General features: G+C 41.8%; 1 protein-coding gene across 6 annotated transcripts in view; it reads right to left on the bottom strand.

Moving 5' to 3' along the window:
• sema6d (semaphorin 6D) overlaps nucleotides 1-13817 on the bottom strand; it is a 295419-nt gene extending 281602 nt beyond the window's left edge. For 3 of the 6 annotated variants that reach the window (XM_072565100.1, XM_072565105.1, XM_072565110.1), the window contains exon 1: nucleotides 13319-13433. In XM_072565100.1, the coding sequence (XP_072421201.1) occupies nucleotides 13319-13353 (35 nt within the window). In that variant the 5' untranslated portion in view covers nucleotides 13354-13433. Of the gene's footprint in view, nucleotides 1-13318; nucleotides 13434-13725 lie in introns of those variants that run through there. The other 3 variants (XM_072565101.1, XM_072565103.1, XM_072565102.1) reach the window with 2 other exon arrangements.
• Between the last annotated feature and the right edge of the window lie 1580 nt (nucleotides 13818-15397).

The following is a 15397-nucleotide window of genomic DNA, read 5'->3' as shown; positions in this document are numbered from 1 at the left end:
TTCAAAAAAAGACTACAGATGCACAACAGCAGCTTTGTGTGGTTCATATTGCTTCCGTGAGGAAAATTTTCTTTGAAAAGCTGACGAATACAAGGAAGTGTTGATTTCCAGACTGCCTCTGATGTTTTAGTAAACATCCTCATTCTCTTAGATTTCCTGTTAGAAAGGATACATTTTCAACCAAACAAAACATAGCTATTTGAACATGGAGTTTTATTACTGTCTCTAGGAATGTGACAGCAGTTGTATCCCCTGTTGATGCTTTGTAAATAAACTTGCAAACAACTCATTAATTTTGATATTCCTTGTGTGTTTTTTGTTTTCTCTTTCACCCAACATCTTCAGCACCATGAGAGATCTCAGCTGAGAGAAAGTGAGGTCTGCAGCTGCTGGAGATCAGAGTTGAGGACGTGGTACTGGAAAAACACAGCAGGTGACTTCTCACTCCCGCTCACCTTCCGAGGACCCCTTCGCCCACCTCCAATACACTCCATCCACCTGGACACCCCATGCTGGCCTATTACCCGCCCTCGATCTCTTCATTTCCAACTGCCAATTCCTGATGAAGGGCTTATGCCCAAAACGTCGATTCTCCTGCTCCTCAGATGCTGTCTGACCTGCTGTGCTTTTCTAGGACCACACTCTCTACTCGGATCTCAGCTGAGCCCAGGAAATACTCAAGTTGGAGTGAGCCAGTCAACATAGTGCCTTAGAGGATATCAACACCACAGGTACAATGAAAGTCAATGACACAGACTTTGCAAAATATGGGTGGAGTCAGCTGTCGACAGTCAGAGGATCATGTGAAATTCTCTGCAGCTATTCAATGTTAAAGCCAGGCTAAAGGCAACAATTTGTCTTTCAAAAGCAATAAAGAACCCAAGATATGCCATATCAATGAATATTACACCAGAAGACAGTATTCAACCTATCTTTATTGCTACTTAATATTTTTGAATAATTCTGTAAAATTTCATGATTCTATGGCATCCTTCAGAAATGCTGAAAGCTGATCAGTTTACATACTCTATCATAATCCTTTTTCATCCTTTCTTAAGTTCATTCAGCTGTATAATTGTGGTTGTGGGGCATATAAAGCAATCACACTGAACTAATACCTTACAATCTATCCTTGACGTTAATGTGTAACGCATACTCCAGCTAGTTCTTCAGGGAGGTTTCAGACAGATGAAATTTCTAGCACAGTCATTTCATGGGAACCAGTTTAGAAGCACGTGTGACTGAATTAAAGAATCAACACCTCAGTTTGCTGTCTTCAGATGCTTGCTCTCTTTATATTTTCAGTCTTGTGGAGCCAAAGCCGTTTTCTACATGGAATAAAACATGTGTATTGCATCTGAAAACTATGGTGACAGGATGTGGGTCAAGGTGAAGTTGCCATAGATCTCAGAGGTAGATGAGCAGGAGGCTGGAAGAACACAGCAAGCCAGGCAGCATCAGGAGGGGGAGAAGTCAACATTTCGGGTGCATCCCTTCTTCTGGGATTGGGGGTGGGTGTGTGGGGAGCTGCAGATAAAGGGAGTGGCAGGGGGAGGATGGTGAAGTGGGGATAGGTGAAGACAGGTCGAGGGTACGACTGGTTGGTTAATGGGAGGAATGAATCCGGTTCGTGGCTGGGAGGAGTTGGGGGAAGAGGGTGGTGGGGTGTGGGCTGAGAAGGTAGTTGGGAGATGGGAAGGGAGGTTATTTGAAATTGAAATGTTGAGTCTTCCGGGCTATAGGCTGCCAAGTTGGAAGACGAGGTGTTATTCCTGCAATTTGCAGTTTGGTTTGTTGTGGCAATGGAGAAGGTTCCCATCCCCGACTCCCTTCCCATCCCCCGAATCCCTTCCCGGCCCCTGCCCCAGCTTCCACTGCCACCAACCAGATCCAATCCTCCCACTGACCAACCAGGTCATACCCTCTGCCTGTCTTCACCTCTCCCCACTTCACCACCCTGCCCCTGCCACTCCCTTTATATGCAGCTCCCCCCTACACCCACCCCCAGTCCTGAAGAAGGGTTACACCCAAAATGTTGTCTTCTCCACCTCCTGATGCTGCCTGGCTTGCTGTGTTCTTCCAGCCTACCTTGGATTCCAGCATCTCCAGGATTTTCTTTTGTCTCTAGAGCCCAGAGGACAGCTCTCTCATTAGAGAGGCAACTGGTGGTCAGTTTAACCAGAAGGTCACCACACTCCAGGTAAGGGGCAAGGATGAGAAGGCAGGACCTTCATAGTAACCTCAGCTGGGGCAGGAATTAAAGCTGCACTGTTGGCATCACTCATTAGCTGTCCAGACGACTGAGCTAAATGATCCCCAAGATCTCTGTAATACCTACCAGAAATAAAAACTAAAGCTGTAGGCATGGAGAGAAGAAACTGTTGCAGCACACTGACCATACCTTTAACTTTCGTTGCCATAGCTCCTTAGGCACATATCAGCTTTGGTCTATCTTATTGCTTCTTGTTCCTAATTTCTCTCAGAAAATGAGAGCAGATTCGCCAGATCACATGCAGGCTACTAAACTCTGGATACTATTTAAATATTAACCAGAGATTTAGCAGGACTTACCACAACAAACAAACAGGGATCCATTCCCACGCCATCACTTCTGTGACTCATGAACACGACAGTTTCCCAAAACTTTACGGAACTATTGCTTCAGGCGGTTTACAGGATTTAGAACATTTTGTTTAACCAGTCCCAGCAAAACAAAAGATTCTTTTATCCAGCATCGTCGAGGTCAATTGACAAAACACAAACACTGTTTCTGATGTGTTTGTAATTGGCAACTGAGTGTATATTATCTGCAAAGTTCCATAAATATTGATGAATATTGACACCACGTAAGGTAAATATTGAGATCTCCTCCGTGTTATGAGAAGTCCCTGTTGTAATACTTCATTAAAATTCTCCTCTGCCCTAGTTTCTCCTCCTGGGAATTTGAATTTCTGGGTTACATTTCCACCAGCGTTGGCCACTCTCCCATACTTTACTCAGTGGCAATTATTCAGACATGAGCCTGAACCTCAGAACCTATTTGTCTGTGGAGGGTATATCAGACCAGTCCAATCCTGTTCTTGTGTAGTATTTATATCACACAAAGGCCAACAGGAGCTAGAAATCTGCTCCATTTCTTTTCACCTTCTCTATGTCAGAGACATAAAGGCAAACTGTTGTACCCAACTGCTGCATGGCTGAGAGCTGCTAATTCAGCAAACCGAAGTCTTGAACCTGTACAGTCCATTGTAACAACTTTGAATAACAAAACATCACAGGTTCTAATTAAACTGGCTTCATGGTTCTTTCAAAATCTGACTGAACTACCAATGAAAATAACCAAAATATCACATGAGAAACACAAATGCACGAACTCCAAATTTATCTTTTACTGAGGATGACATCAGCCTTAAACCCCAATTATTCTACAATACTGGTTGCAGTACATTAAAACAAAGACAAATTTTCATCTTTCTGTTTGATAATTCCAATGATGTCTATACAAGAAGTGGAACAGGATTCTGATACTAGTTAAAAGGCTGCATTGTAGTCCTGCAGAACATCATATTACTTTTGTACAATTTTACTGTAATTCATGTATCATTTTCAACCTTAACGCAATTTTTAAAAAAAATCAAACCCATACATTGTGTAGTCTGCCATAGTCAGGGCTGTGGTTAGTTACATGTCTATAATCTACCCCATATCTGCTGTCTTATTGATGTCAAACTTCTTTGTTGCTAGTTGCATTTAACATTCACTACTTACAGTAATAACCTATAATTTGCCAAGTGCTGAATGTCTTGTTAAACACTGAAGCAATTACCAAGGTATTACCCAGAAAGGCAGTAAAAATACGACAAATCCAGCTTTTCATTTCACAAATAAAAGATTCGGTTTTCTTTTCAAATTCAAATGTCTTATGATTTCTCCCAATTTTCTTTTTCTGTAGAGTTATGCAGATACCTTGCTATTTCGGGAAAGTGGGCACTCATTACTATACTTTGGAAGATGCAAGTCACATAAGCTCTTTCCCAAACAGAGGGCATTCATTTCCTTAATGAAAGCAACAATCTAAATTTTGTGATGATCCTCATCGCTGCTGACCTTGAAGAAAGTTGTCCACAAAGATCTAGCCACCTTTCTTGTGTGGATTTCACATTTTGCACTGTTAATATAATTCTGGCACAATCTACAGATGATCTCGGGCATGCAGTGATAGAAATATCAACACAAGTTAAAACCGCCAATGACACTGAAGAATTCTCACAGGCAGGAAGTAACAAGCAAGTATTATCATCTATTTGTAAATTAACAGAAACTGCAATAAAAATACAGATAGACACATGGATTAAGGTAGAATCTTAAATATCACAATAAAGGAAAAACACTTTTTAAAAAAATTTGAACTTTATCATCATGGAAAAGAGAAATCTCACCTTTCCCAAAGGCAAATTATCTTTTTTTTGAAGACCACTGGGGTTGTTCAGCAATAACTTTGACTTAGCATGCCATTAAAAACACAACTGTACCTCATTCAAAGTTTAACCTTTTCAATTATTTTACTGTGGGATTAACAAAATCAAAAGCAAAAGTTCACATCAAATCAGTGACTTCTAATCCACTTCCACTGTGAGAACTTTTGTCATCAGCACCACATTGGAAGAGCAGGGTTTCAGAAACAGGGACTTCTGGAGATGTGCACTTAACTCTGCATGTGTGACATCAGAAATTTGTGCCAACTTCACAAAATCATGACGGCAACAACAACTTCAGAATCTGAGCCATCGGCTTATGTTTACTCACAAGCTTGATGGACCCATAGACGAGAGAACAAGCAAAAAATAAAACTCTCAACCATTTTAATGTCCAACACTGACATTCCTGCCAATACAACTCTCCCATGCATATATTAATGACGATACAACAGAGACAAGACTTCATACATTAGCTTACTAATTATAAATAGCTTAGGGACATTGTGAATCAGGCACTTTATAAATGTCCTCTCCTTTTACCACAAAAAGGCCATTTCTCGTAATGAAGCTTCTGCAAGGAGCCCCATGATCATGTGTTTCGGATACTGTAAGCTGGTGAAATGTCTCAGACATTTCCTGGCATCCTCTTGGAAACTGTTTCTTAAAAGGCTATAAAATGCCAATCACTTTACTGATTGCAACGTGGTCAGCCAGGTGGAACTCACAGGATATGAGTTTCTGATTGGGGCTGTTAATTTGGTCTGATCAGGGAGCCCTGGCTGACAGATATAAACTGGAAGCTCAGAGGTTCTGTTCATTCTGAGGGCTGGCTCTGAGGAAGCCAGACCTGTGTCAAGTACAGTACTGTGCCCGTGTAAATAAAGGGTGACTTGGTGATGGAATACCGGTCTCCGTGGACTTATTTCATGTTGTGGAAGTTATTTTGATCTAAGGTACTACAGAGGACTTGTGAACCCATCAAACATGGAGTTAGGTCAGAAACAAGTCAAAAATGACTGAGCAGCAGATCCTGCTTCAGGGGCTAAACAGCCTTATTCTGTCACTGAGTCATAGAGATGTACGGCATGGAAACAGAACCTTCGGTCCAACTCGTCCATGCCAATCAGATATCCTAACCTAAACTAGTCCCATTTGCCCATATCCCTCGAAACTTTTCCCATTCATGTACCCATCCAGATGCTTTTTAAATGCTGTAATTGTACCAACCTCCACTACTTCCTCTGGCAGCTTATTCCGTACACGCACCACCCTCTACGTGAAAATGTTGCCCCTTAGGTCCCTTTTATATCTTTCCCCTCTCAACCTAAACCTGTGTTCTCTCATTCTGGACTCCCCCACCCCAGGGAAAAGACTTTGTTTATTTTCCCTATCCATGCCTCTCATGATTTTATAAACCTCTATAAGGTCAGCCCTCAGCCTCCGTCGCTTCAGGGAAAACAGCCCCAGCCTATTCAGCCTCTCCCTATAGCTCAAATCCTCCAACCCTGGCAACATCCTTGTAAATCTTTTCTGAACCCTTTCAAGTTTCACAACATCCTTCGGAGAGCAAAGAGACCAGAACTGTGTGGGATATTCCAAAAGTGGCCTAACCAATGTCCTGTACAGCCACAACATGACCTCCCAACTCTTATGCTTCCTACATTCTAAACATTTTAAAGCTTCAATCAATACAAAAAAAAGTAATAAAAATCTTGAACTGCTGTTTTTAAAAAAAATCATTTTCAGAAGCAATTTATTTTCACAAGAAATCCTGAAAAGCTATAGAAAATAGGAGTTAGATCTTCAGCAGTTTGACCTACTTCCTGTAGTCAGAAGCATAGGATGGTTTTCAGGTGATCCAACCTGGTTCTCTCATATCTTTTTTTTGAATCACACAGAACTTCATATTGTAACCAATTACTTCAGTAAGAGCAAGTGGAATATTCTATGAAGTTTTAAAATTTGCATTAAATGGTTTAGATTAGATTTCAAATTTCATGTGTAAATTATTCATGCAAATGGTTTTTTGCATCTGTCTAAATGATACAGTTGCCGTGTCCACAGCAACGCACAGTTCATATAGTTACCGGGTCGGTACACCTAAATATGCTACAGGAGCAAATCAGTATGCATCTCTCACACATTCCTCTTCATATTCAAACCACAGCAATTTAGCAATCTCGGGTTAAAGAAACCTCGCAAAAATCAAATAATCAAAACTTGTACCAGAACATGAGCAAATCATGAAAAGAGACAATTATAAATATCCAAGATCCCAGAGGATGAGCAGATTCAATATATATCTCTTTAGTTAGGTTCAGTTTTCACATTAACATTTTTTGAGTCTCCAAGAGTGCTGCTAGGCAATGAAATGAGTTCCTCTGGCATGAAAGTGAACGAAGCCAGTTGAGTGGCTGCTGACTCGCATATGATTTGTAAATTAGCAAAGGAAATAATCCTTGTAATGTGCAGGTGTAAAACCATGTTTCTCATTACCATACTGAAACCTGTTTCAGCCATGCTGCAAATCAAATATTATAAAGCAGCTCTAAAAAGAGAGAGGCCACAACATCAGCAGACAAATGCGCACAAAGGAATCGAGTAAATAAGATAAATTATCTGCAAGTGGGGCACGATACCAGAATCAAAATTGGCAAGTGAGCAAAGGTTGTTGAATAAAATACCATCAATCATTTCACAGCAGAACTGCTTTGATCTTGTTACAATTCTATTAATTTTTCTTTAAGGTGCCAGAAACAGAAAGATACATTTTCCAACAGCAGTGGAATATCATGAAATAGCAAGAGTTCCAGCTTAGTATTAACTTGGTTTCAGAGGATGTACAGTATCTGGTGCCCTCGTTTGGTGGCTCCTGACCTTGCTTTATCTCCTTCAAGCATTTCTTTTTATTTGTTACAACAGTTAGTTTGCTGGAGGCCGCTGTGAAGGAACACAAGATCAGACTGGGGCTCCGCGGTGAAGAGGCAGCAGCACATTTGCTCACACATCAATGGCTGCAGCTCAATACCAGCAAGGCTGTCAGTCCCCAGTCTGATTTCCATGAACATCTTTGTCCAAAAGCAATCCTCGGGAGCGCAGAGAGAATCTGTAGCTCCTTCTTGTGCTCAGTAAAGGTAAGAGATGTCAATGCATTGGAATGACACACTTGCCCAGTTTTCGCTCCCTTTGGCAACAGCGGGCATTCATCATGGAATCTGCCAGCTCCAGAGTCAAGCATACTCCAAGAAAGTGCCATAATCCTAATTTCGAAAGAGAAGCCCCGCTGAGCCTGCGTGAACTTTTACTACTTTTTACAACAGGTCTCCTAAGGTTTCTCTGAATAAGACTGCCAAGTTAGAGCTGTATGTGGACTGGTTCTGAGCTGTGCTGATAACAGCTTTGAGCTGTAGGCTACAGATGCACAAGCAATAGCTTTAGTTTGAAGGTATACCAAAATCATTTCACAATAGATTCTCTCAGCAGTAGAAAGGACCTTTCATCCCATTACTCAGGAATGCATTGAGAGGTGAAAGCCTTTCTTTAACTTGGAAGAAAATACACATATGATTAACAAAAAATAACATCAATTTAATTAACTTCTGAGAGAAATGGCGAGTCAAGTTACCCTCGCACTTTGTATGTGCTCCAAGGCAGTTTCATTAAAAATAACAGGTCATGCAACTTTCGACAGATCCGAGATCCTAACTGGTCCTCATGGCCACGATGACCATGGCCGTCCTGGTTGGGCAGCTTTGCTTTTGCTTCCAGGCTACTCTGATGTAGAATCTCTGTTTTCATACTACCCGTCATGTTCCATCACATAATTGCCATACTCTCGAACCGGCCTGCCTGCAATTAAAGCCAGTTGAGATATGACTTTCTATCCATCTCCTCTGTAGAAGGTGGACAGTATCTGGAGAGACTTGGGGTGCACAATTTCCTACCACACAATATTGACAATATGCTGAGGAACTGAAGGGAAATATTTGCCTTTTAATGTCTCTTTATTAAACTTTCTAGTCAAAATAGTCTTCAACTTTAAATTAACCTGCCCCATAGTCTCATCTTTATCTTATGCTTTTGCTTTCTTCTGTTATTTTCTTTCTACAGCTTCATAAAAAGCACTGCTTTGCCTTGTATGTTTTCCGAATTGTGGTATTCTTTCTTCTATTTGTGTTCTTCTTACAATTATTTATTTTTCCCTCTTCATTATTAACTTGTTCCTCCTTACTTCTCTCTGTACTGTTGCCCTGGAAGGGAAGGCAGAGGTGAGACTCTATCTCTCTCACAAGTTTTCTTTTACTTTCTGTTCATAATTTTCAATATTCGTTGTTTTGAAAAACTATCTTTCCCAAGTTAAGGACATCCTAAAGCACTTTGCAGCTGATGATGTACTTTGTTGAATGACATTCACTGGTGTGAGCTGTCGCCAAATTGCACAAAGTCCCAGCACAGCAAAGGTGATAATGGCCAAATGATTTGCTTTTGTTAGACAGGATACTGGGGATGGCTCCCTTGCTCAAAATAGTACCACAGCATCTTTACCCCCATCTGAGAGGTACTCGGTTTAACACCTCATCTGAAAGCTCGTACCTCTGACAGTGCAGCACTGTTTCAGTGCTACATTGGAATGTCAGCGCTGATTGCTCGACTCATCTGCTGAAGTGGCACTTGAAGGTCTTTCTGACTTTGGGGGATGCAAACTATCAAAAAGGTGAGACATATTTTTCCTCATTTAAAAAAAAATACTAAAGTATATTTCAGAATTGTACTTCAATTTTGTAATTTATTGCTACTTGCTATTTGAATTGCAGGCTGATACCATTTTACCCAACATGTCTTTTGATATTACCTATTTTCACTCTTTGCCTTTGAATTCCAATTCCACACAGTGTCCAGTGTTACTAGAATTCCATCCTGAGCATACAAATGGCCTGGAACAAAGTTTACTAATACATCTAACTCACAAAAAGGAGGAAAAAACACAAAGCACTGAGGGATACCACTTGGGTCATCAATATTCACAATAACTACATACACTGCAAATTGTGAAGAAGGAACAACATTTGCTTGGAAATTCTGGCTTAGTCAGAGCTATCAACACTAAATAAATCCCAGCAATAAGATCTTCAATCATAAGGCATTGAACAGAGGTGTCTGTTTATACTATAAATATGGCAAAAAACCGCAGGCTATTTTTCTCATTTGGACTGCAGGGGATATGCAAGGATCACTAATGTATTCTTCTTTCATCTATAATGGCTTACTTGGAGCTTGGCAGGGATCTTTAAAGCAGCAGTGACCACAGCAATATTGATAAAATAAAGACAGGAAAGGCTTTGATGCACAGATGTGGAGAAACGTTAGGGGACTGGCATGAGACACAGATCAGCTATCAGTCAACATTTCTTTTCAGCTCCGCAGGTCTGCAAGAGATGCTTGTATAGCCTTCCAGATATGGGTCACCAGTCAAGTTTTAGGCAAACCTGGGCTTTATAGATAACATTAAGAGTTCTTGTTACTGAAATAAAAGGGGAAAAGAAAGAAAAAAAGCTTCTGCTAGCCTGAGTTAGCAATCAAAGAGATTTGAGAGCTTCAGTTGAGGTTAGAAGAGATTCTGAAACCAGGAATATCAGGAGATGAAGAAAGACTGAGGCCAAACATTTCCTTGGTCTGTCCGTGCTCCCCTTCAGTAACTTGGCCTGAAGTGCAAAAGAAATCCATTTGTAGTTTCAGAGCGGAAAGTTTGAGCTTGAGAGCCGAATCATTAAAAATCTGGATTTCCAGTAACAGAAAGAATCAATGGCCAGCTAATTGCGATATCTATCCTGAAATTAGATTCACCAAAAGTCACATTTGTGTTTTAAATAACTCTAAACATCTTGAAGTGTTAATGATGCTGGACAACAGTGAATTCTGTAATGGGAGTAAAAAGGATTGGCTGCAAAAAGATTAGTTATACTTAAGGGAGCCCCCAGTCCCAAGCTCTAAGTATTCGACCCTGATTCATTTCTTCTACTGGTCATCCCTAACCTCTAATATATATCTCAGTTGCCTAACGGATCAAATTTAACCAATCAGGGCAATAATGCAGAAGGAAATACCTAATCAATCAGGTGGGCAAACTTGAGCTGTTTGGAGTTTATTTGTCTTTCTACATCACGTTAAATCAACTTGCCTTATCAAACATCTTTACCCTGCAATTTCACCCAGATCTGTATGAGCCTAGCTAGATGCTGCTTGTTGTTGGTGTGCACTATAACATGGGCTGTAATCCATCAACAATCTTGCACACCTTCCTATTGACATTAAATGATAGACAATAATAGCAGGTTAGGCTTGGATATTGGCCAGAGTTCTGTAGCCCACCTGTTAAGAATTTCCCCAGGCTTTACAGGTGAAATGTTCACATTTACTCCTATTAAATTGTTTTAAAGACTGACAATGTGATTAGGCAGTCAGATCACTGAATGCTTTCGCAGTGTCCTGAAAGTTTCTGCATTATTAAAAACTGAGGGAATGAGAAGACACTTGGTGATATTCAACTGCAACTACCAATTAGGGTTTTTTTGGATAAGAAAGGGGAAGTGAAACTTCTGGCAGGTGGTCTTCCAGAGACAGTTTATTGAAGGAGATGTAGACTAACCTCTTCACTGTCAACTCATAAAACCCACCTGTTATTTAGCTGTTAGTCTGTGTATTCCCTTCTGAAGTGAACCCTAAATGTGGATCTGCCTGGAGACTCAACCACAAAAGGCTGTGGCAAACAAAAGTCACATCATAGTAACAAGGTGGTTCCTAAATGTTACAATTAACCCTCAATGTTTGGCAGAAATCATTTTACCATATCAAAGTCTTCACAAATTCAACAATTGATCTTATTTTGATACCAATGTTTTACATGAAATACATCAACCATATGCTGAGCTTTAGCACCTTTACAGTTAATTATTCTCAAGATTATACTGGTGAATATTAATAGCCTAGATTAAATAGGAACAAATTTGATTGTGCAGCCCTATAATAAACAGTGAAATGTTTTCATCTCAATTGTACAGGAATAATATTGCTATTGATACAGGTGGTGTTTACTGGAACTGTGTTATGAACACAATTTAATAAAAGGAGATAACACTCGAAATATGTGAAGGGCAAACATTTCACATGGTAGCTGTAACAATCACATTAATTACAGAATAAAGATAAACATTTCCATATATTAACACTGCCATCCCTAAGCATTTATGATGCAAGGTTCTAATCTTTCAATTTTGTATTTCTAAATTAAATTAAAATCTTCAAAATAACAACACCTCTATCTACTGTGTTGTACTTATAAGACACTTTTAGTTTTATGCTGAATATTTAGAGTGTACAAAAGGGGCATTTGACTGAAAACAAAGTGGGGCTGTGAAAAGAGCTTCCACTGAGCAACACAGGTCATCTGTTTACTGTGATTAAAGATTCGGTGACATAATCCTAGCTGCACAGAACACAACTGTGTAAACACAGTTAAACTGTGTATCGGGCATTTCATCGAGACATCCGAATGAACAGCAAGAATCTTTCCCATGGAAGACTGCCCTTTCCCCAAACTCCCCTACATTCTGTGTGACACTAAGAGTACAGTAGCATGTGGAATGATGAGGATCACATTCACGTTTTTTTTGTTAACGCAAGATAGGAGGCGACGGTGTATAAGTGGCGAACACGTTGATGCAATGGCAATAACTCAGCGCATACTGTAGCTGTAATAGCACCTGTCAGAATGTTAATGCGCAGTTCAGAATGGGTTTGGTCCCGACACCAAAAAGACCAAGCGTGATTTATTCTGGCTACCCAGAGATCTCCAGACACAAATCACAGCTGCATCGAGATTATGGCGTGAGGGAAATTAAGTTAAAAGGGTAAATAAGACGCAGGAACACTCATGAAAGAACATTCTTTTTAATTTTCATCTTGCAAAGTATTAAGATAATCAGCCCCTGAGGAATGAACGCGAGCGTGACCACAAATTGATAACGGGATGAATATATTTTCTATCACCCTTTCCCATCCCAGGTTCCTGGAGTGGGTGAACAAGTGAAGGGGGCTGATTTCAGTAAAGTGGAACGAACAGTGCAAACTACTCAGGGTGCAGCACTCCAGGGAAAGTATATATGAACAAAGGGAGGACGGTCTGAATTCAATTTCTCTTTGCCTTGCGCCTGATTTTGAACAAAAAAGTGAGAGAATAAAATGAGGCGGGGTGCATGGTGCCGGTCTAGGCGAGCGGGAGCAGAGATTGCCAACAGTCAGGGCATGAGGAGCAAGCAATCAGTGTGAGTGGGGCTGAACTCTGGATAGGAGCCACGGAAACAGGGGGCTGGAACCAGCAGCTCTCTGCCCCAGTTATTGTAACAGCCTCCCCATCCCCGTTAAAACACCGGGAGCCGGTGAGAGCTATAAACCGTGCGGGGAACAACCAGGGGAGGGGAGGCGAGGAGACAGAATGCATCATTTGCTAATGAACTATCACTTAAATATAATGGCAGTAAAATACAATCACGGAGTCACACATTATAAATATCAATATCTATAAACACATACAATAATTACAGCTAGAAATTGTTTGGGTTATGATATCCAGACTAAACACCAACCCCTCCTCCCACGCACACACACAAAAAAGCATCAATATCAGAGTGAACAGCAATGATTTAAAACCCACCCAAGACCCACTCAAATAAAGCTGAGGGGGGGAGAAACTTAGGTGAAAGTCAGGATTGACCTGACAGCTTACATAATAGTTGCTGCTAAGGGTGAAAAGGGAAATGGAAGGTGTACAAAAGAGGACTTACTTGAGAGAGATGCTGAGAAATGTTGGAGAGCACATACACACACAGACAGAGAGGGAGACAGAGGGAGAGAGAGAGACACAGAGAGAGAGGAACAGCGTCCGATCCGGGTTGGAAGCGAGCAGCCGGGGCGGAGGCTGCTGTCCAGCCCAGGATACGCTGATTGGCAGCTCCCACCCCTGCCCTTGGCCAATGGGGTTGCGGGGTGGGCCGGATTGTGTCCAGGGGAGCGGGCACAGAGGCCGCTGATTGGACCCAGCTCCCGGGCACCCAGTGTTTCCCGCCAACACCCTGACGGGGTGTTCAGCCCCGGCCAGAGGGAGGGAGTGTGTTCCAGCGTTACTCTAATCTGGAATGTGTACATCCTGGAGAGCAGCCTTCCCCACCCACCCACACACACACTCACTCACCGTGACCCCTAGCTGTGCACAAAGCTGGGGCAGTGCCTTTTACACAAGGGTCGCCCGTGGCAGTGAGATGATACCTGTGTCGTTCCTCTGGAGATGTTTTTTTTTCCCAGGGGATGTACGGTGATTCAGATCTGATCAATGCAGTCAGGAGGGTGGAGGCTCCAAGCCTGGGGAGGGGTGGGGAGGGGGGTGGTTGCCTTGGTTTCCCCAGCCTCTTGTTGAGTGAAGCAGCTGCCTCCACCCAGTCAGTGGCCCCGCTCCCGCCCTCTCAGTCTCTTCGCTGCAAACGGGTTAACCTGATGAAGAGCTGCACCGTCCTGTTTTGTTATTGTTGTTCTGTCCCTTTGACATATTGCATTTACCTCCCAGGCAACATTAAAAGCACCATTCGGTTTTATACCGCCTGAACAATGAGCTCCCCCCAACTTCCAACCGTCATTCGGGATGTTTGACTGTGATATTCAAGTCAATATCTTCCCCAATCGTTTGTCGAACAGGATTTGTGAACTCTCAGTGGAGACTTTCCATTGTATAAATCTCGAGATCACCTGCTGTTGGAATTTCTTCCCTCGCGGTCTGTTTAGAAATTACACGTTTATATTAAGACGGAATGCAGTCCGCTGGTTGATCTTTTGAACTCCCCACGTCCTAACATATTGTCTGTTTCTTGGAGAGTCCAAAGCCTATGACCAGCTCCTTGACTCTGCCACCGCTGCTCATTAACCCGTTAACGTGAATGATGGAGAAACGCTGTCGGTACCAGCCTTCCACTGTATATGGTCTGGTACAAAACCTGCAGTGAGGGAACACAGACGAAGCCCATGACCCATCTGAAATGAAGCACCAGATGTTGCCTGACTACTGCCATGCTAGTTTCTATTTTAGAAATCCTTGGGAGTAAGACATACTTTTCCACACGTTGCATTGCTGAGACCACGTGATCTGCAACATCAGATATTCTTCAATTTATAAACAAGATTGTGATCAATTGTATCTCTCAAATGCTGGTTTTCGGCATTAAACTGATGCAAATACATTCTGGGATGGTGTGATTGTCCTATGAGAAGAGTTTGGGGACTGGGAAAGATCAGTCGTCAAGTATATTAAACATAAAGATGGACAGAATTCTAAATATCAATGACGTAAAAGGAAATGGAAACAAAAACAAATTGCTGGAAAATCTCAGCAGTCTTGGCGCGTCAGTTGAGAGAAATCAGAGTTAATGTTTTCGGGTCATAGAATCCTCACAGTGTGCAAACAGGCCATTTGGCGCAACAAGTCCACACCAACTCTCCGAAGAGCATCTCGCCCAAGTTCACCCCACTCTGCATTTCCCATGGCTAATCCACCTAACCTACACATCCCTGGACACTACAAGCAATTTAGCATGGCCAATCCACCTAATGTGCACATCTTTGATCTGCAGGAGGAAATCAGAGCACCCAGAGGAATCCCACAAAAACATGGGAGAGAATATGTAAACTCTATATAGTCACCTGAGGCTGGAATTGAACTCAGGTCCCTGCCATTGTGAGGCAGCCATGCTAACCACTGAGCCACTATGCCAACTGATCCTTCCTCAGCACTGATAGTAGCTAGGAAAATGTCAGTTTATATGCAGAAGTTAGGGTGGGGGCAGGGAGTAAGACGTAAATGATGGGTGGAGATAGAG

Source organism: Chiloscyllium punctatum, chromosome 48 (genome assembly GCF_047496795.1).
Source record: "Chiloscyllium punctatum isolate Juve2018m chromosome 48, sChiPun1.3, whole genome shotgun sequence".
NCBI lineage: Eukaryota > Metazoa > Chordata > Chondrichthyes > Orectolobiformes > Hemiscylliidae > Chiloscyllium > Chiloscyllium punctatum.
Note: the sequence above shows the minus strand (reverse complement) of the source record. Positions and strands in the feature narration are given on the sequence as shown.